This window comes from Ctenopharyngodon idella, chromosome 6 (assembly GCF_019924925.1).
Source record: "Ctenopharyngodon idella isolate HZGC_01 chromosome 6, HZGC01, whole genome shotgun sequence".
Taxonomy (NCBI): Eukaryota; Metazoa; Chordata; class Actinopteri; order Cypriniformes; family Xenocyprididae; genus Ctenopharyngodon; species Ctenopharyngodon idella.
Window position 1 is genome coordinate 24,112,390 of NC_067225.1, and position 26,230 is coordinate 24,138,619.

General features: G+C 37.6%; 1 protein-coding gene across 6 annotated transcripts in view; it reads right to left on the reverse strand.

Moving 5' to 3' along the window:
* Positions 1–210: 210 nt before the first annotated feature.
* The window catches only part of scn8ab (sodium channel, voltage gated, type VIII, alpha subunit b), a 60,676-nt gene continuing 34,656 nt past the window's right edge, over positions 211–26,230 (reverse strand). For all 6 annotated transcript variants that reach the window (XM_051897391.1, XM_051897393.1, XM_051897389.1 and 3 more), the window contains 13 exons: positions 25,813–25,986; positions 24,935–25,291; positions 24,124–24,600; positions 20,033–20,150; positions 18,919–19,073; positions 17,380–17,553; positions 15,512–15,634; positions 9,021–9,305; positions 7,603–7,656; positions 7,360–7,497; positions 6,998–7,102; positions 5,797–6,067; positions 211–5,711 (listed from right to left, as the gene is read on the reverse strand). In XM_051897391.1, coding sequence (XP_051753351.1) covers positions 4,555–5,711; positions 5,797–6,067; positions 6,998–7,102; positions 7,360–7,497; positions 7,603–7,656; positions 9,021–9,305; positions 15,512–15,634; positions 17,380–17,553; positions 18,919–19,073; positions 20,033–20,150; positions 24,124–24,600; positions 24,935–25,291; positions 25,813–25,986 — 3,588 coding nt within the window. In that variant the 3' untranslated portion in view covers positions 211–4,554. The remainder of the gene's footprint in view (positions 5,712–5,796; positions 6,068–6,997; positions 7,103–7,359; positions 7,498–7,602; positions 7,657–9,020; positions 9,306–15,511; positions 15,635–17,379; positions 17,554–18,918; positions 19,074–20,032; positions 20,151–24,123; positions 24,601–24,934; positions 25,292–25,812; positions 25,987–26,230) is intronic.

Consider the following 26,230-nt stretch of genomic DNA (forward strand, 5'->3'; position numbering starts at 1 on the left):
AAGAAGAGACTGTCTTTTTCTTAACGTTATAGTCAAAATGTCCAAAGAGGACATGCAAAAGTCCAACTGATGCGAGGACCTGGTAATTAAACAGTCTGTGTTCAAACTGCTAATGTTAATGATATCGCGGATATGCAAATAAGAACGTTAACTTGATGTTTATGAATGTACAGTGTGGAAAGAAAAAAAAAAAACACAAGCACTCGAGCATAACTGGAAGGCTGCTTTATTGTTTGGAAAAGGTTTCGTGCTCAAATGAAGACAATCTTTCACTGATTCTCACTAAGTCAAGTGGTTGTGCAACACACCCTCTCCTCTCCAACATCAGTGGCAAGAGATAAGAACAACTTTATGAACCAAAAACCATTTGAATTATTTTCAGCAAATGAAGGAAATAGCATCTCAGTCATGCTACAAAATAATAGACAGAAATCAGTATTTATAGAAAAATAAAAAGAAGTGGCTGAAAATTAACATAAGCTGAGCACAGAAGGCAAACTGTTTCTCTTTCAACAGACTCAACCTTTAAGAGATTCATCGAGTGACCGACGCACTCCATTTCCCGCCCCATGCTATATGACAATCTCTGATGATGAAGTCAGGCTGATGCCAGTTAAGTTTTCTTTTTTTATTTTATTTTTTTTCTCTTTTTGTAATTTTTTTGGAATATTTTGTGATTTTTTTTGTTTATTTTCTTTTTCTTTTTTTCTTTTTAATAGATGTCACAGACATTCTTTATTTCAGTTCTTTCTCCCAGTGCTCATTTGAAACAAGCTCCACTTGTTTAGGAGAATTTTATGCAACATCATCTACATTTTTGACAAACAAAATTGGCAGCAAAAGGCACCTTAAACAAACATACAAAGACAAGAAAAGCATAATATAAAGCCTAACCAAACCTAAGACTGCAAATTGCATTGCTGTGTATCTAAGAGATGAAGAACAAGCTAAGCTTAAGTCAAACTGCATCACACATTTAAAGTGACCAAATCGTCTCACACACTTCGTCCCCTCCCCCCCACCCCACACGCACACAGGCGCGCACACATACTCGCTCTCTCAGACTCGGACTGAAAGATCATGGCATTTGCCAATTAAGCCAAGAGATGAAAACGGGGGTTTATGGGGGAAGAACATGTGGCGTCTAGTGCATATGTACGTAGTATGTGAGTTGGAGATGGTAGGATGTATTCACACAGGGTGTAAATGAATTGCTGGTAGTGCATTCCCCTCCCAAAAACGGGCGACATAAGCCATAGCGAGCAGCCAGTACATCATCGTGCATCAAAAGCTAGACCCGCGCACGCACACAGACATCACTCGCTCAAACCCAAACGTCTCGAACACGCACACAAGTGCACACTGTGTGGGCCAGGTCAGAGTTTTGGTCGTTCACCGAACGTATTGCACGAAAGAAAGAAGAACGTGAGAAAATGACAGCCAGTAGTGCTTCCCCTCAACTCCAAGCAGAGGTCAACACAGAGGAGGACAGTGCTCTCATGTCATATATACATACATATGCATATGTGTGCATATATATACACATATGTACATATACATGTATACATAAATACATATGTTGTATAGCTCTATATATGCCTTGATTTATGTATAGATTTATATATACTTTTTGCATCGAACATATATTGGATTTCCCTCTTTAATGTGAAAAGTGTGTCAAAAAATCTACACCTAACAAATATGTCACAGTCTACCTAGTGAGACCAGGGCAATGAGTGAAGCCATTCTATTAAGGTTATAATTATTTTTCAGTATTAGATTAATAGCAGTAGTTTTTTTTAAAGTATTTCTGTATTTACAAAAAACTATGCATGCTGTTAAAATAAAATTATATATTACATTATTTATAGTCTCTTAAAAAGTTCATTCTTAACTTTTCAGCATTTTGTGCTGCTTACAACATAGCCTATACTGTACAATATATTTTTTTAAAATTGATTTTTCATTCATTTTTGTTTTTAAATGAATGTATGAACTGTTATTTGCTGTTTTTGTTGTTGTTGTTGTTGTTCATACAGTTGAGCCTGCATGGCTGCATAAATGAGAATGGTTGAGCTTTGCTGAGCGTTTTTTTTTTTGTTTGTTTGTTTGTTTTAGTTCAGGTCAACACCCTCGCATGCAGCAACTGGACCATCGACACCAGATGAAAGGTAAGGGAAAACTGCTGACATCACTAAAAGAAACTGAAAATGTAGTTGCTCTGATGTGTGGAGTTGCCCGGCTCACAGTAAGCTGCTGTGGGACCAGTGCTGAATGGTTATTTGGCATTAGTATGGTGGTCTACTGATGAAAAAACAAGGCTGACCAGGGGTCGAATAACTGCACATTTAAAACCAAGTCCCTCTGTAGAGCAGTGGTGAGAACTATCAGTATTCTCAGTCTGGATCTCATCTCATCATCACTGCCACAGCAACACTTTTATTACGGCCTGAATTCTCTGAAGCTCGGCTCTGTTTCAGATAGCCCTGCTCTTCTCTCTACATGAGAGTTCAATGTGGTGGGAGCGCTCCTGCTTTAGCTCCACCCCATAATACAAACATTCTCTGGACCTACTTGAAGGCCCTTATTGATCACATCAGAGTTGCATGATACATCTGTGTTGTATCCTGAGAATAATGGGGAAAGTCAACAAGCATCAGTCTGTCTGAAAGCGTTAAGCAAGAGAAGATCGCTCCACTCCTGAGACATTCCAGAAACTTCCAGACACAAAATCGCACACATAATCAGACAAACATCTTTGGCTTCTCCTTAAACAGCTGTGACTGCCTAACCATCCCGCTGTCTTCTCTCAAGTCCTGGCTACAATCAAACCATTGCTGAAGATGTGATGGCTTTATACACGGATAAAAACGTCCGGCTGACCCTCGACGGGACAAACCGGGACGAGACTAGACTTAGACACACTGCAAAACTCTTTAAAGAAACAGCATGTAAAAATCAAATGAAAAAGTATCATAATTCTATTTTTCTAAAGTAAAAAACTGCCACTTTCTCAAAACGGTTATAGCTCATCTCATCTAACCCCTGATGAGGATTAAAAATGCCAACCAACTTGCTACACCCCTAATAATGCCCAAACTTTGACCCCCACCCTACCCTCTTGCCCCTCCCTGGACCCACCTACCATATGACCCGCAGCGCGGGCAGTGCCGTAGGTGAGGTAAGCAATATTGCTGCATACAAATAAAATAAGAAGCATTAGGAATTACAGTGTTATTTTTTGTATCATTTTCCTCTCGTCTCCATACACACACATTCCAACATTTAGTTTTCCCATTCATTATCTCCTGAGCAGCAAAAAAAATGGGATGTCCCTTGTATCCTTCCTCTCCAATAATGTGCCACAATGCTAGTATTTGTTTCAATGTACGTAATCCACTGATTAGTCACAGGCATTTTGCACCATCTAAAGCCAATCCCAAATGTTTGAGAATCTATTTCATAAAGTTAAGTAGAGGAGAAGGCCCAATTCGGTTTTCTCAGTATCAAATCAAATTTGATTTCTGGTCATAAATTTAGCCAGTGGACAGCCTAAAACATCGTCAAGCCACTGTGGTGGTCTGTATTAGTGTTTTGTGGACTATGATTACTCATGCAAAATTTCTGATCAAAACATGCCATCATGCAAGTCATTTCTATGCATTGAACAAGCACAATAATTTATTATTCATTTGGAGATGTGTATTGGGGGCCCCTGGTTATTGCCCCCGGTCCTATCGGTGTGAAAGCCCATGTAGAAAAAGCCTTTTGATGCAAGTATAACAAAGTTATCATGACACAGTTACTGAGGGTGACATGGGCAAAATATTAAATGTTAATTCATTTTTTTCCCTCCCATTTCTCCTTTTTTGCCGCTCAAATAATGTAAAGACCATGTAAAATATATTCGACGCTAACAAACGCAAAGAGACCGTTGGAATCAGCCAGACTCTTAGTTTTGTTTCACACTCATGTCTATCCTGCTCACTCTCACAGTAACGTTGAGTTCTTACACATATGAAATGAAACGGTGCAGACTCCTTCACAATCCACTGCGGGAAGCCGATTCTTTCGTGAATGAGTGTTTGTTTTCTGCATGGAAAGTTCGCCGACGCAGTTCAGAAGCATGGGATTCGATCCTAGTTTTCCCTTGGATTATCACATTCCTGCTCGGTGAAGAGTTCCATACTGAAGCGCGATATAGCCCTCTAAAATACACTTGATCAAGTATCTGTCTTTTTGAGTTCGTATTTGATTCTGTTTAAATCAAGTCTTGATGCAACAGTGTCACACAGGAAGCTGATTATGTTTGGTTTAACTTGTAAGAGTTTTCAAGCTTTGAGGAACCCCAACACTTTTCTTCGCCTCGATACACCAGTGACGTTTGTAAACAATTTTTTGTCGTGTTACTTCGGCTTTGTTTTTTCCCCTTAAATGAAATTAATCTGTACATCTGTATAGTTTAATCAGGGTTTCCATTCGCTTGAAATGACAGTTTTTGTTATAATATCGTCATGATCATTATCACTGTCCATGAGTTTTATCGCAGAAGTTTTAACACTTGGATTCCCTGACGTCTTTTTGGTTTCGGCCTTTCTCCTTGCGGCCCTTGCCTTCATTGTTGTCGTCCTGCTTCTCCTTCTCGGGCTTGGTTACACTGTCATAGGATGGCAGGGATGCAGTGGAAGGTGTGCCCTCTTTCTTCTCCTGATTGGCCCCTCCGTTCTCCAGTTTGTTGTTGGCAGATCTGCGTTTGCAGATGAAGCCTCTGCGCGCCAGGTGGGAACGGTATGCCCTCTGGATCACAACAGCCGACACCTCCTCCTGCTTACGCCGCAGCGTGGTGGTGATGGGCTCGTACGACACCTTGGAGGGATTCGCCGCCACGAAGCGTTCCTCCATTTGCTGTCGCATCATGTCCAGGTCGCCGCTGTCGCCTAGCACGCGCTTCGTAAAGGCAAACAGAATGTCCAAGCAGTGAATGCGGTCGCCACTCACCATGGGCATGTCCATGGCGATCAGCTCGATGATGTTTGGCTTTGGCACACGGAGAGGATGTTCTAATGTATCCGCAAAGTCTGGCAGCTTGGCGAAGGTGATGAACTGCGAAGCGTCGGGGTCGAATTTCTCCCAGATTTCATAGAAGGACTCAAAGTCGTCTTCGCACAGTGGATCAGCACTCTCCTCAGTGGCAACACTGAAGTTCTCCAAGATGATAGCGATGTACATGTTCACCACAATCAGGAAGGACACAATAATGTACATTACAAAGAAGAAGATTCCCACTGAGGGATTGCCACAGTCGCCCTTTACAGTGGTTCCTGGGTTCTCCTTCTCTGGGTTGCAATCAGGCGGATAGTTCAAGATAGGAGCCAAGAGGCCATCCCACCCTGCTGATGTGGTGATCATGAATAGACAGATCATGCTGTTGCCAAAGGTTTCAAAGTTATACATGTCATCAATTCCTACTTCTCGTTTCACATAGGCAAAGTTAGACATGCCAAAGATGGAGAAGATGAACATGACAAGGAAAAGCAACAGGCCGATGTTGAACAGTGCGGGAAGTGACATCATCAAAGCAAACAGTAATGTCCGGATGCCCTTAGCTCCTTTGATTAGTCGGAGGATGCGGCCAATTCGAGCCAGACGGATGACCCTGAACAAAGTTGGTGATACAAAGTACTTTTCAATGAGGTCAGCCAGGAACATACCTGAAAAACATAGCAAAAACAAATTACAAATTGTCCATAGCTCATAAAAAAATATATAAAAATAACATTTGGACACAGCACTCACCCACAATGGACAGAATGACGACAACGCAGTCAAAGATGTTCCAACCATTGGTGAAATAGTAGTGTCGCAGAGCAAAGAGTTTCAGGACAAACTCGCTAGTGAAGGACACAATAAATATGAAGTTTATCCAGTACAAGATGTTCTCTGTCTCATCTGACTGATCATCTGTTTCCACCATCATGGTTACCATGTTAAGACAGATGAGCATCATGATGGAAATGTCAAAGGCCTGCTGAGTGACAAAGTCAAATACCATCCCCTGGATTTTGTTCTGTAAGAAAAGAAAAAGAAGAAGAAATACAGAAGAGATGGAGATTAGTATGTGGGACTAGGAATGTTACTTAAAATTAAAATGAAAAAGTTAGTTATCAGTATGTAAAATGTAAAATATTTGAAAGTGACAAATAAAAAAACAATTAAAACTGTTAATGTTTAAAAAATGTAGTTAAATGTAACAATAAATTAATAAAAAATAATTGATATAGACGGTTTAATTCATATTTTAAAAAAAGTTAAATGTAACATTAATTTTAGTTTAGTACATTTTTAAATGCAATGTTTTCAAAAACATTTACAAATTGCTTTTCTTTATCCTTTTGCCAAATGCTTTATTTAGTCTGTCACTGGACAGTTCACATACGGGAGCAGCCAATGAACTTGTATTTTTAAGTAGCACTGACATAGACACAGAGATTCCGGAAAATATGTCCTGGGATTTGTCCCAGGATTGTTTGATTTTGGTTCTTTCACACTGCCAGTGATTTTCTGGAATCTGTGCGTACGTTCACACATCCCATAAAGATCCCGTAAAGACACGTGACATCAGGATGTGACATGTAATTTCTCTACAGCGTCTTAGGTTTGCTTATGATCTGCGATTTCTCTTTTGAGTAACCACGCTTGTGCATTTTTTTTCTGATTTGATCATAAACTAGAGCATCGCGTACTGTTTCAGTAAGCTGGCGAATGATCTCAGCTTCAGCGTCATCACTGCGACACACCCCTTACGGCATTGCTCCTGCCTTTTGTTCACACAGGGCACATTCTGTGACTGATCCAGGCAATGTTACTAGGTCCCCATCCCGTGACTGATCCCGGGACATGTTTGTGTTCACACAGAAGGCACTTTTCTGGGATCAACGTGCTGTGCGAAAGGGGCTAATGATGCCCATATAGGCATATCCCAGATCTTAATGCTTACCAGAGGTCTAGGGATAGGTTTCTGTGGCTTCTTTGATCCCAGTTTCTTCATAGCATTGTAGTATTTTTTCTGTTCTTCTGTCATGAAGATATCCTGACCTCCAAAGTATAGGGACAAAAGAAGACTGGTTACAACCTGACAATCTTGCTCAACCATACTTGCTCAATTGGGGACCCACAGCAGACCCACAGCATTACACACTAAGGCTGTTATTCAGGAGTTTTCGCCATTAAGCACTTAACTGAAAGCACTGACAGAAGAGGAGATAACATGGAATACAGAGAGAAAGAACGAAAGTGCAAAGAATAGAGAAGAAACAAGGCGAACTCTTTGTAGAGGTGAAAAAGAGACTGGACACTTATCTTTTTCTTCTGTTGATTGAAGTTGTCAATGATGACACCAATGAATAGATTTAGAGTGAAGAAGGAGCCGAAGATTATGAAGATGACAAAATAAATATACATGTAGATGTTGTCCTCATAGATGGGCTGGTCCTCAACCTGCAAGCAACAATAAGCAAAAAGTGTCTTACTTGAACAAAGCCAGTAGTGTCAAACTATAAAGACGATTAGAGCCGATATAGTGTGTAACTGTATATACTGCACCTTTCTAGAATCCACAGCAGCATACATGATGTCCATCCAGCCTTTGAATGTGGCCTAGGTCATACGGAGAAAAAAAAACTAAAAGCCATGCACAGCAACAGGAATTAATGTTCTATATGCTTGTTTTATGCTTGGGTACTATGTGTTTATATGGTTACTTGGGTTTACCCTCTTAAGAGTTAATGTACAAGGGCTGGACAATGAAACGGAAACACTAGGTTTTAGACCACAATCATTTATTAGTATAGCGTGAGGCCTCCTTTTGTGGCCAATACAGCATTAATTAGTTTTGGGAATGACAGAAACAAGTCCTTCACAGTCGCCAGAGGGATTTTGAGCTATTTCATCTTCCAGAACTGTGGCCAGGTCACTATGTAATGCTGATGGAGAAAAATGTTTTCTGACTTGCTCCTCCAAAATACCCCAAAGTGGCTCTTTAGATTGGTGACTGTGCAGGTCATGGGAGATGTTCAACTTCACTTTCATGTTCATCAAACCATTCTGTCAGAAGTCTTGCTGTGTGTATTGGTGGATTATCATGCTGACACACGGCACCGCCTTTAGGGTACAATGTTTGAACCATTAGGTGCACATGGTCCTCCAGAATGGTTCAGTGGTCCTTGGCAGTGACGCGCCCATCAAACACAGTAGGGAATGCCATGATATAGCAGCCCAAACCATCACTGATCCACCCCTGTGCTTCACTGTGGGCAGCAAAACTCCAGGTGTTAAGCTTCTCCACACCGTAACTCCCACAAATGTGGGAAAGACAGTGAAGGTGGACTCATCAGAGAACAATACGTTTTACATTGTACACAGCCCAAGAACTGCACCGTTGGCATCAGTGAAATGGACATTTAGCATTGGCACAACTAACCAAAGGTTTGTCTATAGCAGCCCTGTGAAGCTCCTGACGAACAGTTTTGGTGGAAACAGGAGAGTCAAGATGCGCATTTATTTCTGCAGTGAGTTGGGCAGCTGTGGTTTTATGTTTTTTGGATACAATCCAAGTTAGTACCTGGACATCCCTTTCAGACAGCTTCCTCTTGTGTCGACAGTTACTCCTGTTGGATGTGGTTTGTCTTACGTGTGACATTACCCTCAATACCATAGCTCTTGATACACCATTTATGCATTATGCATTTATGCACAATTATGTCCCATTATGCAATATTTTATGTACAGCTGTGCTATTGCTCTGCTAATTCAACCTTCACACTCTGCTCTAACTGATGTAATGTAAAACCAGTGAAGATTGGCCACCAGGCAAGAAACCTCCAACACTATATTGGCCAGTGTTTCAGTTTCATTGTCCAACCCCTGTATTTGAGCAGATTAAGAGACTTAAGTTTACTGGGTAAGTACTGGGATCATGGTATTCAAACAACTGACACACAAAAGATGTGAGTGTGACTTACCACTTGCAAGAGTGCCAGGTAACCTGCGCCTACATTATCGAAGTTGATCTTCACGTTCTTCCAGCGAACTTCTGTGTAGTTCGCATTGATGAGAGCAAAGCATTCTGTCTTGTTGTTGACAACGTCAGATTTAAAATACTCCTCTGAAGTCTCGTTGAAGCAGTAATAGTACTTCCCAGCAAACAGGTTGACACCCATAATACTGAAGATCAGCCAGAAGATCAAACACACCAACAGCACATTCATAATGGAGGGAATGGCACCCACTAAAGCATTCACAACAACCTACAGAGGGAAAAAATAGATTGGGGGAAGTGGGCAATGAAGGGGGATGGATTTCAGTGTTTGAGAGGGAGAAATTAAAAAAAGAAAAGGAGAGATAAAGAAAGAGGGTGTTAGAGCAAATCTGAGCTATTCTGATGTTCAGATGTTAAACATAAAATGTGCATATCTCCAAGCTCTTTTTAAAGCAATCCAAGAAGCAATCCATCTCAGAAGGCCTCTACACAATTTGTCATAATCAAAAAGCTAAACTAAAATCTCTTTTAGAACAATATCTAGTTTTTGTTGTCAAATGTTTAATAACAACAAATAAATAGTAATACATATAGGCATTTGTTGATCAATATTATCAATGCATGTATATACATGCAAATATTAGTATCACAAATATAAGTTGGCAAAAAAAGTTAAGGAGGTAGAGGTGATTATACTTAAGATTTACTCCGTTTTTGACCTCTTAATAATGAATTACTCAAAAGTCAAATTAATTTTTTGTGCAAGAGCATGGAGATAAATACACTAACATATTGTAAATTAACATAGATTCTAAAGATGACAGCACTAAGATGATGTAAAATGGTATGGCTTGATCCCCCAAATATAAATGAATGTGCTTTTTTTAAAGGTTAAAAATTATAGAGGTTAAAAAATAACTACAAAGTGATCATTAAAGTGGCAATGCTTATACAGACAAAATGCAATAAAACTATTTCTGTTAGTGTTTGATTAAATGTTTTGTTTTATTTAAGTGAAAATTTAGCAGTTATTTTTTTATTTGTATTTATTTTTTTGCAAGATAGCAGCACTGATTTCTCTCAGTCTGCGAGTTGCATGCTGGATATCACATGCTTTGCTTCTATTTGCTTATCAAGACTAACTTGTCAATATTGCTACCCATTCAGATGATTGGACAAAAGTATTATTATAAAATGCTATAAAATTTAAACAATCCAGAATTCTACAATATATGAGTAGACTGAGTTTTCAAAATTATGAATGGGTAGCAATTTCATGCTTGACAACGGTGTATCAAGTAGTAAGAAACAAGCAGAAGCAAAACAAGGCCGGTATCCAGAGAATTAAATTTGTAGACCATTGCCACTTCTTATTTATTATTGCTCATATATACATAACAGCCAAACACATTTTTTTTTTCTCTTGCCATACCAGTACATTGCTTAGTGTCATTAAGAACGCAGATATTAAGAGAAAACTACCCATCCCATTTGTGTTTGAAATGTAAAGGTAGACATTGTAGAGTAGTGGTTTTCAGTCCTGGTCCTGTGTCAGATGGGTCAGATAAGAGACATACAAAATGTGCAGAGCCCAGGACCAGGATTGAAAACCACTGTTGTAGAGAAAGACTCCCACCCTCCCAATCACCTCTCATTTATGGTACACACAAAAGCTGACATTTATGGTACACACACTATCTGGTTGGGTGATGTCAAAATGGTCAGCCAGTAACAGTGCATGCAGGGTGTCAATCCTACCAGCAGCCATGCCCCTCCACCCCCACACCCCTTATACACTTACATAGTTAGTTAATCATGTCAATGATCTTACTAACTTATTAATTAGTAGGGTTGGGTATCGTTTGAATTTTATTGATTCCGATTCTGCTTCTGCTTATCGATTCCGACTCTTATCGATTCCCAGTTTCAATTCCAGTAAGGTAAAAACATTTAGTCAAACATTTATATCAAACATGTTTATTCTGTGTCTTTTGGCAAAATGTTTTGTTGCAGTGATTTCCATGAACAAAAATCAGCAGCCTATGAAAAATCATCAGCCTAAAGAACACTAACATTTTCCTAAGGTTTTGGTAAAAATACTACAGCAAAAACAACTGGACTAATATAAATTTCAAACATTATTAAAGACAAGTAAACAGTAATAAAATAAGAACAAATAAACAAATTAGCAATGGCACAAATAAATACAACTGAACAAAGTTCAGGTACAGAAATTGTAATCAAATGTAAAATAACACTGCAAAGTTTTCTTTTTATAAATAAAATATAGATTAATCCTCATTAAAGTTATTCAGTCAAGATCAGTGAGTGATTTTCTTTTTCTTTGATTAACGTTAATGACACAAACTGCAGAAGGTTTATTAGCCTGCTGTCACTTTAAGACCTCATGCAGGATCCAATATACTGTTACACATGCAATTTCTTTCTCAACTACATTCAATTAGGACAAAACCAACTGTGTTTTCGAGGATATTTTGACATGATTTTGTGTGTATTTGAACGTTCAAGAGCAAAAAGACGAGTACGAGAAATCAATTCAGCATCGCACACTATATGAGAGGCGGGTCTCTGTGCATGTGCTTTGGATGTGTGCGCAAAGAAAACAGCGTGCTGCGTGAGTGCAGAATTGAGTTCTCTTACGCATCTTCTTGCGCTTGAAAATGGTTTGAAATCACATTAAAATGTGCACAAAGGAATCGATAAGCGGAATCGAAATTTTAATTTCATTACAAGTATCCAATTCCTGACCTTAAGTATCCGATTCCAGAATTGGAATCAATTTTCGATTCCCAAACCTATTAATTAGTGATCCTTACACAAATCAGGGTCCTCAAAGTTCAGTTCTGGCCTTTATATATTAGTGCAATTTATATATTTTTTTTTTTTTTTCAAAGTGTACAAAATGTTGCAAAAGGATGCCAATGAGATGGTTATGCAATCTCAGAGATTAGCTACGACAGAACCACGAAGGGGAACATGACTTTCTGCTTACACCTTCAAGAACATGCATTCTACATGATATGCAATGCCAAAGAGATGAAACCAGATTATGAACATTATGAGTGGATACAAAGAACAGTAATTCAGTACCTGAGTGACCAAAAAAAAAAAAAAAAAAATCTAGTTTAAAGGCTGATGCAATTTGGAAATTTCACTGATCATGTCTAATTATCTTGCTTTTCTTTGCAAAGTCCTTGCTAAGTTTGATTTGAAGGACTGACAAAATTATTTGACATAAATGAAAATGGGCCGTATTCACAAAACATTTATCTTGCCACTAAGAGTTCTCCTAAAAGGCAGTAGTTCTTAGTTAAGAGTTTTATCTTAAAACCTATTCACAAAGCTGCTGAGACCAACTTTTGCTAAGGAATAGAAAGAAGTCTTAAGCGTTAATGAAAGGGCGGGGCTGACCTCGTTGCTATGGATGATGTCAACATGCTAACAAACTATGCCCACAGTGATTGGCTGAGAGGGGAGGGGTCTCTGCCAGTGATTTATTCATAGAAATATTGTAGAATGAGGTATCATGTTGCCATATTCAAATAAAGATTTTAAAATAAAAATGTTGTCATTTCAAATAAAGATTTTAAAATGTAGGCTAAGTGTCTCTAATTAAACAAGTGTCTGTTCAGCTAATTGTCAGCCTCTTACATGTCTGCATCTCGAAAGATTGCAGAATTCAAGCAACAAATGATGTTTTATAAACAAAGTTTGGGAGGAGCACATTCAAATATCTAATCAGCTCGAGAGGAGGCATATACATACACAGCCGACTCACCTTACCTCGACAGTTTTCTGCATCTCTCCGCCACCCCGAATCCTCACTCTCAGCTTGTTCCTATTCCCAGAATATGGGGGAGTAGCTCTGGGTTTGGGCTAAATTCTGAGCTCGGAGCCTTTCCTCAGACAGCATGCCAAATATGCTTATTTTACTCTTTTACTCTATTCGATCATTTGTAAGTGTCAACTCGTGAAAACAAATGCCACTAATCAGACTTTATTTTCTTATTTACTGATTTATTTTCAAAGATTTATTTTTGGTGTTTTTGCCTTTTTATTATGATAGGACAGTGAGTAGACAGGAAGCGAAGTGGAGAAGAGAAGGGGTGGGGCGGGATCAGGAAAGGTCCACGAGCCGGAATTCAAACTCGGGTCACCTGAGCTGCCCACAAGGCTATCGGCGCCAACCAGGGCTTGACATTAACACCCGCCAACCCGCCAAATGCGGGTAGATTTCAGCTGTGGCGGGTAAGACAGCCACTCCCACTTGCCACATTGGCGGGTTAAATATAATTTCAGCCTAATCAAAGGTAGCCAAGCTTGTTGTAGCACAAAATTACAATCCAATCACAATTTCGTTATCGATTAACGTGAAGGCGGGATAAGCGGAATCACGCTGAATGACACACAACAGAAGCTCTCTGTCGCGCACCCGATCAGTTCTCCTTGCGCCCGAATAGTCAAATACATGCACACACAGATGTCAAAATGTCCATTGTGTGGAGTATCTTGCGTGAATACAGTCGGTTATGGCTCAAGTGGACGTAAACAAGTGGGTAAAAACTGGATATGTGTCAGTAAATTACATCCATGCATTCACCAGCCCAATTAAATAGGCCTGCCTGTCTGTCATTAATGTTAATCAAACAGTTAAAAAAATGTATACATGTTAAATAAACCTACTGTATCTGAAAAAAAAAAGAGTTTACTATTTTATATAGTTTACTAGTTTACTATTGTATTGGTAATTTGCTATTTTTTGTTCTTTTTGTATAGCCTAACAAAAATAACTTTATAAAAAATAAAAATATAAAATTTCTCATATTATGGTCTTACTGCCCACATAACAGCTGATATACCATGTAGTTTTGATAAGGGTGGTCAATCTGCATCTGAAAGATTGATAGCTTTTTTAAATCTAGCTAAATGACTCAAAATCAAGTAATTTTAGCATGCCAAAGTCAACTTTAATCATATAAAATGTAATTTCCCAATCAGCAAAATTGTGGCCAGTGAAAATGCTGAGTGGCTAGTAACTTTGGAAAACCACTAGCCACAGTGGCTGTTGAACGAAAAAGTTAATGTCAAGCCCTGGCGCCAACGATAGGATATTATATTCAACTTGACTGCAATGCTTTATTCTCCATCATTCAACACATTTAGCCTGTACATAAGTGAACCTTTATGTTGTCATCGCAGATTAAAATCTATAAATCACAATATTTATAGCATTTATTAAGAAAATGCTCTGCACTCGAGGCTCTCTTGCCTATTGCCCCAAAGGTGTACAGTGTCTTTGGGTGGACTGCTGAGCCAGACTTCCTGCATTTTAGGATGGTTTGTGATTTGGTTGTAGTGACTTAGGAGTCCTCTTGAATACTCCTAACTTTTCACAGATTTAGGAGCTAGTTTTAGTGCTAAAATTCTTTGTGAAATACTATTTGAGCAAAAATTTAGGAGTCCTAAATTTAGAAATGATACGTCCATTATTTTTAAGAGTTTCTACTAAATTAGCAAGTTAGAAGCTACTTTTAGCCTTAAGATGTTTTGTGAATATGGCCCCAGGTTTGTTACACAAAGTGATAAAAACTGATGTATAAAAATGCGATAAGATTATTAACCATGCTGTCTCACTGTTAAATCAAATTATTTGGCTCATGTTCTTGATATTTAACCCTAAAATATGGTCATCTGAACCTAAAGGCAAAGGTCTTTGCTTAATCAGAATACATTATAAATGACACACCTTAAGAAAAAAGCAAGCTGTGTCTTTTTTCCCCACAGTATTTGCTAATGACTGGAGTAAGGATGCAGGAATTGGTGGATAAGTATTGGGTTGCATAAAAGAGCATGGTGAAGACAAGAGCATGGGAACTGGGGTTCAGGCTGGAGGACGACTTGAGCAAATGACAGAGGTACTCTGAGAGAAACAATGAACCATTAAGGCATTTGGATGTTTGGAACATCACAAAAAGGCCTTCGACTAATGTCGTTGCATGAATGATAGCGATCTTAACCCAATTAAAAAACAGAACAAAATAAATCAATGGTTGTGATGAGGCAGCTTCATATAATATCCTCTCTCATCTTTATTCTAAAAACCATAAGTTTCCCCAAAAGTTGCTATAAGATTATTTGCGATGTCAGTTGAATGGAAAAGGAATTTTGTTATTCTTCCTGACATCTAACAAATCAATAAAAGGAAGCTAAATCTTCATATTTCAGCTGCATCATGACGCAATGTTGAAAAGGTTTTCCATGCGGAGAGTTTTCAAATACATGCACTTGAAGGATAGGTTTAGCCAAAACAATGTCATTTGGATTTCCAGAATCCTGATAGGTTTGCTTATTCCTCTGTAGCTGTGGCTTTGCTTTCTGCACAATGGTGGTTTTCGGCATGCAGTCGTGTTCTCACAGAGTGACTGGCATGCATAAGGCAGCCCTGGATCTTACCCTCATGCCCTCAAACCGGGACAAAGCTCTCAGGGGCCTGAGAGCCCTCAAAGTCCTCAGGGACTTTATGGGGCCCAAGTCTGAGTAGCCCAGCGCATTAGCTATAAGGCTGACTATAGACACCTATACAAAGAGAGAAAGAGGAAGGGAGGAAGAGAGAAAGAGATGGGCCAAAGTGTTAGAGTCAAGGAGGACGTCAGGGAGAAAGAGAGAGGACCCTACGTTGACACTGAGCTGGAGAGGCAGTAAACAGATATATACATACATATAGAAGGGTTTGCTCATGTATGTATGCATATATGTGTATTCAACAACAGAGAGAGAAAGAAGGAGAGAGATTCAGGTTAAACATGGGGTTAACCAGTCATAGGTACTGTATGTTGGGCGACCCAAATGTTTGCACTTTTGATCTTATTGTGCGATTCATTTTTGGTATCGCAGGCAGACGAAGCTTGAAAAGCAGCTTACAGCAAACCTGGAAGGAAACTTGTGGTTGAGAATTACAAAAAACAGAGGTGAAGGGACACATTTAGAGAAGAGATGTGCACAAACTTAGAAGCACATTCACTGTACTTTGTACACACAAAATACACACAATACGAACAAACACCAACCGTGTACTGTACACACGAGACCATTCGAGAGTCATTAGGGTAACAGGGCAGTTTGGGAGAGTAAGGAGGCAGAGAGAGAGAGGAACTCCTGTAAAAGAACAAGAGAGTCCTAACAGAGACCTTACCCTGGCCCCTCAATTCCCGGCCCTCTTATGCCCTCTCAGGCCCTCTGTGTCCATCAGCACTATAGAGAGACAAGGTTACAGTGCCTGTCAGGGACAATAACTAGCAATTGGAAATACTTTCGTTAAGGACTTTCATCCATATAGAACACAAATTTGGCCCTGCCAAATTGCTGTATACCAAAATATATACATGGGCGGTCATGTTGATGTCTTCAAGGTTTTGACATCAATACTATGTTGACCATTTACAAATGACCAATTTTTCCAGCTTAATGTAAAAAAATATGGCCTCGTATATCTATGTAGTATTTTAAAAATACAAGGAAATTCCTGCTTCTGATAAAATCACCATTTCAAAGTGAAAAGAGCAATGTTTTGCAAGCATTAGTAACATTCTATGAAGATTAATGATTAATTAAAACATTAATTAATTAAAATTAATTAATAATTGCATGAATTACTAATTACTAAAAACATCATATTAAATGGTCGTATTTTCCTATGGGGTTTCAACTAACTGAATTATGTATAATAGATATAAAATTGCAATTTACAAGTAGACTAATTCAGGATCAATTAGATCATATACCTAGAATTTACATTGAGAAGTTTTTTGCTGACACAAAATAATATTTTGTGAAAGGGGGAAAAAATAATACATCATAATATATCTAAAAATAAATTAAAAGGAGATAATGTTACTAATAACAATGTTTCTGTACCTTTTCTGTTCACCAGTAAACAATTTTTCATAACATTTTTTTCAGTACATATATATCAAGACTACTGCACTACTTCTGCATCACCATATTTTGGAAACATGACCAATAAACAGACTAAAGTGAGTGGCGCAGCACCCGAGCACTCTACCAATAAAGATCAAATCTAATTTTAAGATCAGTCTGAAGATTAAGACTACTGACCTCAAAGCAGACCACAAGGACCAAAAGGAACAGAATAGAGAAACATATCAATCGCCCAAATGACTAACAATACAGCATATAAATAAATCTGCAGAATAATCCATCTGTACTGTGTGAAAATTATGTTCATCATGAGAGCATCACATGATGAGGCACTGCAAGGGATAACAGCTGTGTTTTATGGACATTACTATTAAGTTACTTACATCCACAATGAAGAAGTCCAGCCAGCACCATGCATTGGTGAAGTATTTGACGAACCCATAGGCCACCCATTTCAGCAACATTTCCAGGATGAAGATGTATGTGAAGACTCTGTCTGCATATTCTAGAATGATCTGGATGGTTTTCCTCTGTTCAATGTATACATCTTCAAATGCCTTAGAAACAAAACAGAGAAAAGGATATATTTTAATATCAGCATTTAATTAGGCCATCATTTCTGAACGTTCAATTCATTTCTCTACTTTTTGTAATATTCACTTATTTTAAATTGACATTATTACAAGAGTCTAATAAAATGATGCATGTTTGTCAAAAAAAAAAAAAAAAATCATTTTCATTTTTTTTTAAATAATTATTTTGTTTGATATATTGATGAAGATTTATCACCTGCGAATTTCACACAATCACTTTCAGTCCCTGATATCACCAAAGTGTGGCACTGCAACCCCACTTACATTAGATCACACTTTCACTTCAGTGAGAGTTTGGCTACGGTCCCTAACAATAGCTGTGAGCGAGGCATCAGCATCTTCTGCATGTGGGGCCTTTTTTACAGCATTTGGCTATGGTCCCTAACAGTAGACATGAGATACTGCAGCCCCAAGACAGACTGCTGAGGTGCAGTGGCCGGTTCAGCGCAATATAGTGATAGCCATTAGCTACTTACATAGATCATATACCACACAGCATGCTATGCAGCCTCAATCACATTAAAATTTACCTGCACTAGTGTTTTAGCGCATTCGTTTTGCACATATACATTGTGCAGTGATATTAATACACATTGTGCCCCATGTATCTTCCAAGAGAAATCTATATCACTGACTTTCCAGGTCTCCACTGCTTGTTAGACTGGATGAAATGACTCATTTATCTGTAATATGCAAAGTCATTTGCATCACTTTCAACAAATAAGGTACAAAATAAGGCCTGGAACTTTTAAGAGTTAAGAAGAGTGTTTTTAAGAGTTTCAGTACAGTTTTTTTTTCTTTCAACAATGGTAAGTGAAAAAAGGAGCTTAAACTTCAGAAAATGTTGACATTAGAAGGTCAAACCAAACAATATATAAATTGTTACCCTGTTATCAAAAGACATCTAAATGCAATTTAAACCCTTATTTATTTGATTTTGTAATTTTATCTAAATATACATTTAATAAACATCAAAAATAATAAAAGTAAAAAAAAGAGAGTAGATAAAGTTCCAAATTTTGCCTAAATTAAGCTGTCACTCAGTAGGGGTTAGCTAGTTTGGGACCAAATGTTGCTTTCTTGTTATCACTAAACATGTATTTGCCAAAAAAATATATATATATTTTGAGATATTTTTTCAGTTCTTAAAAACATAGAATGTGTGCTTCAAACACTTTACAAAAATGAATGGAACCCCAAAGTGTACAGCAATTATTTGAAATGGTTTACATCTCTGCACTTTTGACAAAAAAGTAGCAAATGATATCAGCTTCTACATTAAAAAAATCATAATAATTGTATAGTGTGTGTGCATGTGTGTGACCTCACCAGAGCTCCAGAGCTGAGAAGAATCATAAAAATGATGAGTGTTTCAAACCAGTTGTGTTCAACAATGAGGTAGCAAGTTTTCCTCAGAAACCACCAGTACTTCCCCCAGCCCTCAGTAATAGGCACGTCACAACATTTGTATCGTGCCACACAGGCTGAAAAACATATTACATATATGCTGAATACACATTTAAGACAATGATATATATATATATATATATATATTTTAGCGATGCACCAATAGGATTTTTTTTTTTTTTGGTCGATACCAATACGGATTTTAACAAACAACTATTGCCCGATTCCGATACCAATATTTGTCACTTGCTCTCTTATTTGAACTTTTGTTACTGAAATAGATGTTTTGATCATTTTTTATAAAATGATACCAGACGAGGAATAAGGGTGTTATCTAGCGAAACGATCAGTCATTTTCTAAAAAAATAAATAAAAATGTATATGCTTTATAAACACAAATGATCGCCTCGCAAGTGCTTCCGCCAGACTGCCTTCTGTATTCTTCAAAAAGCTTATACTGTATTTCCTACACCTTTTATAATATAATTTTAATATAATTTTGTGTGAATTATACGTAAAAAAGAACTCAAATCAGTATTTGCACGCTGTCTAAAACGCGACTTTCCAGGCACGCGCTTTAGATTTGTGTGCACACAAAACTTCTCACACAGTGAGTAGAATTGAGTTCTCTTTCGTGTCTTTTTGCGCTTGAATATTTAAAATCACAAGCCTTAAAAACACGGGCAAAGGATAAAGTTTCGTGAAGATGCAGCACTGGCCTGATTGGGATTTTGTACAGATTTCATTTTGTTTTAGCAAGTATTTAATTATTTTACCCAGAGAAAAACCTTCACAGAGTTAATTAATAAGTGAAACTGATCAAAAATCAATAAATATTGGTCGCCGATAAATCGGTGCATCTCTAGTATATATATATATATATATATAATACATTCTATTAATTTATTCATTGTAATTCATTCAAACAATTACTTCAATTGACAGTCCTACTACATACTCATACAGACATTGTATACAGTTTTTATCAAAGTCAGAAGTACATTTACTTTCAAACTAACACACATGCATTTCTCACCATCAGTCCAGCAGGCCTCTGGGTCCAAGTATTCCTCTACAACCTCCACTACAGCCATTTCCTCCTCGTCAGGCTTTATGTCAATAGTACTTCCCTCGGAAGAGCTGGTGTCATCCAGCTATAGGGAAAAATGCATATCAATGTACATTTTGTTTATTTTGATTAATTCCTCCACTTCTATTTTATCTATTTATTTTAACAAGAGGCTTTCCAGATGGTCACAAACAAGGTGAACACAAGGTGCACTCAAATTAAATGATGTGCTGAATCAACTTAATTCTTTAACTTTTTTTTGTCACAAATTAATATGATTGTTAAATCCATTTATTATGTTAAATGCATTTTAAAACGAAAGTTAACAATCATTTTGTGTTGGTACTACATGAATCATAACTAACTACATGACATAACTAACTGGACAGTAGATCTACAGTTCCCAGCATGCTTTAATGAGACTGCATTAGGAGAGTAACATTTTAAAATGAAGTGTTATTTTATGTTTTACAGTAAAGAGAAAGACATGTTAGTGCTTAATGTTCAGTTATGTTGGAGATTAAGAAAAGATTCTGTTATGTTTTTGAATTTTGAAGTTACCATTGTGCAGAACAGGGGCACTTGCTTCACTCAATTAACAAAAACTGAGCTAACTGCCAGTAATGAGACCAGTGTCTTCTTACGTGCTCATCCTATACTTCGTGTATAATAATAAGCAAAATTGTCTTTAGCATACTAACATGTGCTATGGCTAGTTAGTATGACACAGGAACTTAAATTTATTAAGTTGGTTCAACAATACATTATTTGTTTAAATGAACTTGTTTTATTCTTGTTGTACGGTGGAAGTTTTTCTTAATTTAAGTTCATTGAACAAACTATTATTTTATCCTGACCCTGACTAATCCAGCTTTCAATGCTTAATTTAGTGAAAAACTTCTGCTGTGTTAGTTCACAGAAATCCCTGAAAGCAAGATACAATATAAATTGATATCAGCACATGAGTAACGGTGAGTCAATAATCTTTCCCACTAGTAAGTTACAAACTGAAGCCAGATGTGTCCTAGCACTGACCTTCACTGTTCTTCTGGGAGTCTAGCTTAATTAGCATTCACTTTACCCAAGACACAATTAACCTTGACTCAACACTAACTGAATTAACAAGGTTAAAAACTATCATCTACATATGCAAATCAGACAGTGATGAATGACTTCTTGCTGTATTTTATGCAAATCAGGTGTCGTCGATTGATTTACTTTTTGTTGCATATTATGGTATAGCACATTTGTATTTACGTCTATCTTACAACAGAAAATAATAATGCTGAGACAAAAAAAAACAACAACATATACAGTATATATAATATAATATAATATAATATAATCCAGAAAATAAGTTGCACCGGCTCAAAATTGCATTATTAAAAAAAAAACAGATTAGTTGCATAAATTAGTTCCTCTCACTCCACAAAAAATTCTTTAAATTCAATGGCATTCAGAACAGGACAGCAATAAAAAATCTAAGTATAAAACAAACATAAGTTATAGTGGCATTCATTATAAACAAAATGTATTATAAACACCAAGCCTAAACAAATTTATTTAAAGTCTGAACAAATAGTACATCTAGTAACGTCACTGTTCTTGAAGCAGTTAAACTTACAGCTTCGTTATTTGTAGAGATTAAAAAATGCTGTTGTCAATCACTGTTGAAAGATCCACAAACTCAGGTAATCCACATGCTTAATCTTAATCTCTCTCTCTCTCTCTCTCTTTCTCTCTCTAACAACTGCTTATCAATGGCTCAATCCTCCATTACTTGCTCTAAAATGACATTTTTGAATTAGCAACAGAGGTTTGGGATGAGATGCATAAGAAATTAGTGCTACACACAAGAAAAAACCTGACATCTGAACAAATAAAGCATCTGAACAATGTCTTGAGGCGTGGTAACCATAGCATAAGTGAAATAATTGACTACAGACCATTAAGTTATATTAGAAAAATTATACACTCCATTTCATGACGTGGCTGCATTACCGCCTCGGGTGTGCATTATTTTTTTCTAATTATTCATCAATTTCATCAATTATTCCTTAAATATTACATTATATTATATTCTAAAAAGGTAGCAACTTAAATGTGTCATATAACTCCATAGCACCTATCATAATTTAATATGAATGCAAACACAGGCACATGCATATACCCATACAAACACATTCCTAAGCCTACTGGAAGAGCCTGACCCTGAGGCCAAGATGACACAGCTGTTTTATAAAACCTTAATAGTTAATACACATGCACACAGGCAGTCGGAAGCATCAAAAGCATAAAATAACCCTTCCACACTACCACTGCAGTCCTCCCTGATCCAGTCTGGCCAATCAAAAATGAAGACCCACCCAGCACTGCTCTGACTGGCTAACAAAAATGATCTACTGTAATGCCACTGGCTAGATGTTCAGCACATGTAGTTCAGCAGTACTGGATCTGTTACGTCTAAACTGGGTCAAGGTGACCCAGTCTTTGCACAGAGACCAGGACAATGACAGGAGAGTCAGTATAAATGTATGTGCTACATATGTTGAACTACATTTGATTTTGGATGACAAGTGACTGCTGACATTATTTTTTTGGTTCAATCTGCTCCCTGGTAGCATACTAATATATACATAAAACAGAAAACTATTAGGGGCTAGCTATGCTCTATGCTCTTGTTTTGAGAGGTATACCACATCTTTAATAACCTAATTTTTATCTAAACTATGCACGTGTGCAAGCGCACACACAAACAAAGGAAAAACATTACATCATCTGGTGGACTGCATCTATTCTTTGGCTGAGTGGCTCAGCACTCAGCAGAAGCAGCAAGGCAATAAATCACAGGAATAGCACAACTCAACATTCTTATACTGCCTGCAAAGCCTTAATCCACCCATACTGCTGTAATCTACAGCCCGTAATCAACTACTGAGACTGACTTCATCTAGTCAGGCTCTACAAACATATACTGTCATAACCTGATCACACTCCCTTTAATTAAAGTCTCTCGTCATTTGATTAATTAAAATATACACATTTAAACATAATGCATTTAGTTCCCAAAGCATCAAATACGAAATAAAAATGACTAGTTTGCTGTACAATTCAATGCAGTCCTGATAATATTTACTTGAGAAGTCATCCTCTACTGACTCAAGGAGCCTTCTTTTGTCATTTTATTATTAAATAAGTCATCTTTAATCAAAAAGCCCTATTATGGCCTCAGGAAATATATAAAGTGATGCGACTGAATGTAACACAATCATTTTGTACCAGGAAGAGAAAGTCTGACTCTGCCAGCAAACACAAGCCAACTGTTTCTGAAGTAAAATGATGCAAAAAGCAACATGGGCTCAAAATGATGATTCTTGTGAATTCTGTACAGTAAGCAGTAGTAAGCCATTTTCAATTCCTCAAAGAATACTGTATGGGCTACATACAATTTTCCACTGCTTTACTTCAGCCTAATAATTTTTTACAATAACCTCAGCACCTGCTTTAGTTTTAATATATGAATCACAAGTCATCAAAGCAAAATCATTCTCTTTTTTCTATTTTTTTTTTTTTTTTTTTAATAAGGATATTTACCTCAAAAAAATACAGGTTTATTCTGAGATGGTAAAATATTTTAAATTCAAACAGAGTTTCCCTTACATTAAATAAACTAATAACTAATAACTGTATGTCTTTTCATCAGTCTAAAATCTAAAGGAAAGGTAAAAGGCGTGATTAAACTGGACTGCATCCAAATTCTCTATAGATCCAATACCACATTAAAAGTTGCATTAAAATATGCTAGCTCTGATCCACGTCTGCCCCTAGTATCTGAGGTGATTCTGATGTTGCTTTGGTGTTGTAGAGCTGCCTTAAATGTTGCTATTGCCATGACAAACATTCATCATTCACTTTAACCTGTGCTAAATACCAAAGACTGAATATATACCAAAAAGATAGGCATTGATCTTGCATGCCCGAAATAGCCACAAGAGGCATTGTAAATATAGGCGCCAAGTGAATTGACTTTCATTGAAAGGAACTTTATTAATACTCACATCTTTGCTATTTTCCACATCCGACTCACTGCTGAAGTCCTCTGTGTTGAGGTTCTCAAAGTCTGACTCTCCTACAGCGATGGGAACCCGTACCGTTAGGTTGGGGTTGTGTATGAAGGACATGGGCTCCTCATCAATCATGTATTTTCCTACGCTGCTACCAATGCCGCTTGTGGTGCCATTACCATTCTTGGGGTAAATCAGATCACCACATTTGATGTCCACACCAGTGTGGTTACCCATGAGGTTGAGTTTTTTGTCATACATGTCATCAAGAGGTTTGTCTTCGTCTTCCAAAGGTTTCTTCTTCAGGATGTGGGCCACCAGGAGACGTACGTGAATTTTGAACCAAGCGATACCCTTCTTAATGCGGATCACTGAAATCTGCAGGTTGTTCATCTCACCGTCATCATCTGTGGCTGCCAGATTATCAGCACTGAAAGAGCTGAGCAGCAAGGCCAAGAACAGGTTCAGCACCTGATCAAGAGAAAGATAGCTTTTTCATATGCTGCACTTGATGTAGACCTGAAGTCCACAAGACCATAGGCTGTCCGATTTGTCATTTTTTGGTTCAACCATGCTCAAGACATCACCTTATGTGGCCACAATGCATCCTAAATGCACCCTTTTTTTGAAGACTTTAAAATCCATGTGCCATTATTTCAACAATGTGCAAACGCTAATAAGGCCCATCTGAACCACAAAATGACATAGGATACCCTACTCGCTTGCAGGATATTTCTTATAATGAAGGAGGAAATACTGACAAAGAAGCAGAAAGAACTGCAACATGGGAAGCTTTAAAACTCACCACCAAGTTTCCAATGACCATCACCATCATGAATACAGTGAGACACATTGTTTGTCCAGCCACCTCCATACAGTCCCACATGGTCTCGATCCATTCTCCACACAGCACCCGGAACACAATAAGAAAGGAGTGGAAAAAGTCGTTCATGTGCCAGCGGGGCAGCTCACAGCTCTCTGCGATCTTACACACACAGTCTTTATAGCTCTTCCCAAATAGCTGCATGCCCACCACAGCAAAGATGAAGACGATGATGGCCAGCACCAGGGTCAGGTTTCCCAAAGCTCCCACAGAGTTACCAATGATCTTTATCAGCATGTTCAGAGTGGGCCATGATTTAGCCAGCTTAAACACCCTCAGCTGTATGAGAGAGAAGTTTGGGCTTTGAATTCATTGGAATCAGAAAAATGAGACATTGTACACTACCCAAAAATTTGGGGTTGGAAAGAGTAATGTTTTTGAAAGAAGTCTCTTATACCAAGGCTCAATTTATTTGATCATTTTAATAATTGATAATTTCCTTGCTGAATAAAAGTATTAATTTCTTGAAAAAATGAAAAAAATCTTACTGACCCCAAACTTTTGAATGGTAGACTATATACAACTATGGATGGCATACCAAAATGTCAGTAGCTGATACCAATACCAGTAAAATATCACTATTGTTGATACCAGATCTGATACCACATTAAAAACTGATATGCTAATGTACACAATTAAATATTTACATAAATATTAACAAACAGTATTGTAGTACTGGTACTTTTGACATCCCTGCATATAACAATAGAGACAGATGAATGCAAAAGGCACTAGTGATGCTTGCAAATCTAATACAACTTGGTACTATCTATCATACAAAAACATGTGCATGGACGCACCAATCTGAAGGATCTGAGCACAGACAATCCCTCTACATCGGCCAGCCCCAGCTCCACCAAACTCAGGCTCACAATGAAGCCATCAAAGATATTCCAGCCCTCCTGGAAGTAGTAGTATGGATCCATGGCTATCAGCTTTGCAAACATTTCAGCTGTGAAGATACCTGTGAACACCTGAGATAAAAAAAAAAAAAAAAAAAAAAAAAGGAGTCAAAGAAAAATGTCATTAGGATGACCTCAACAACAATGTTGATGGAAAAATTTTTGTTACATTGTAGATAAATAGTATCTCGTCCACAAAAACAAGTAACTTAGATAATATTGGGGTTTATTTATATGCTAGCTGGTAATTACTAGCTAGCATATACTGGAATGTTCTATATCAGATTTGAACTTTCCTTTAATATTTTCAATAAAT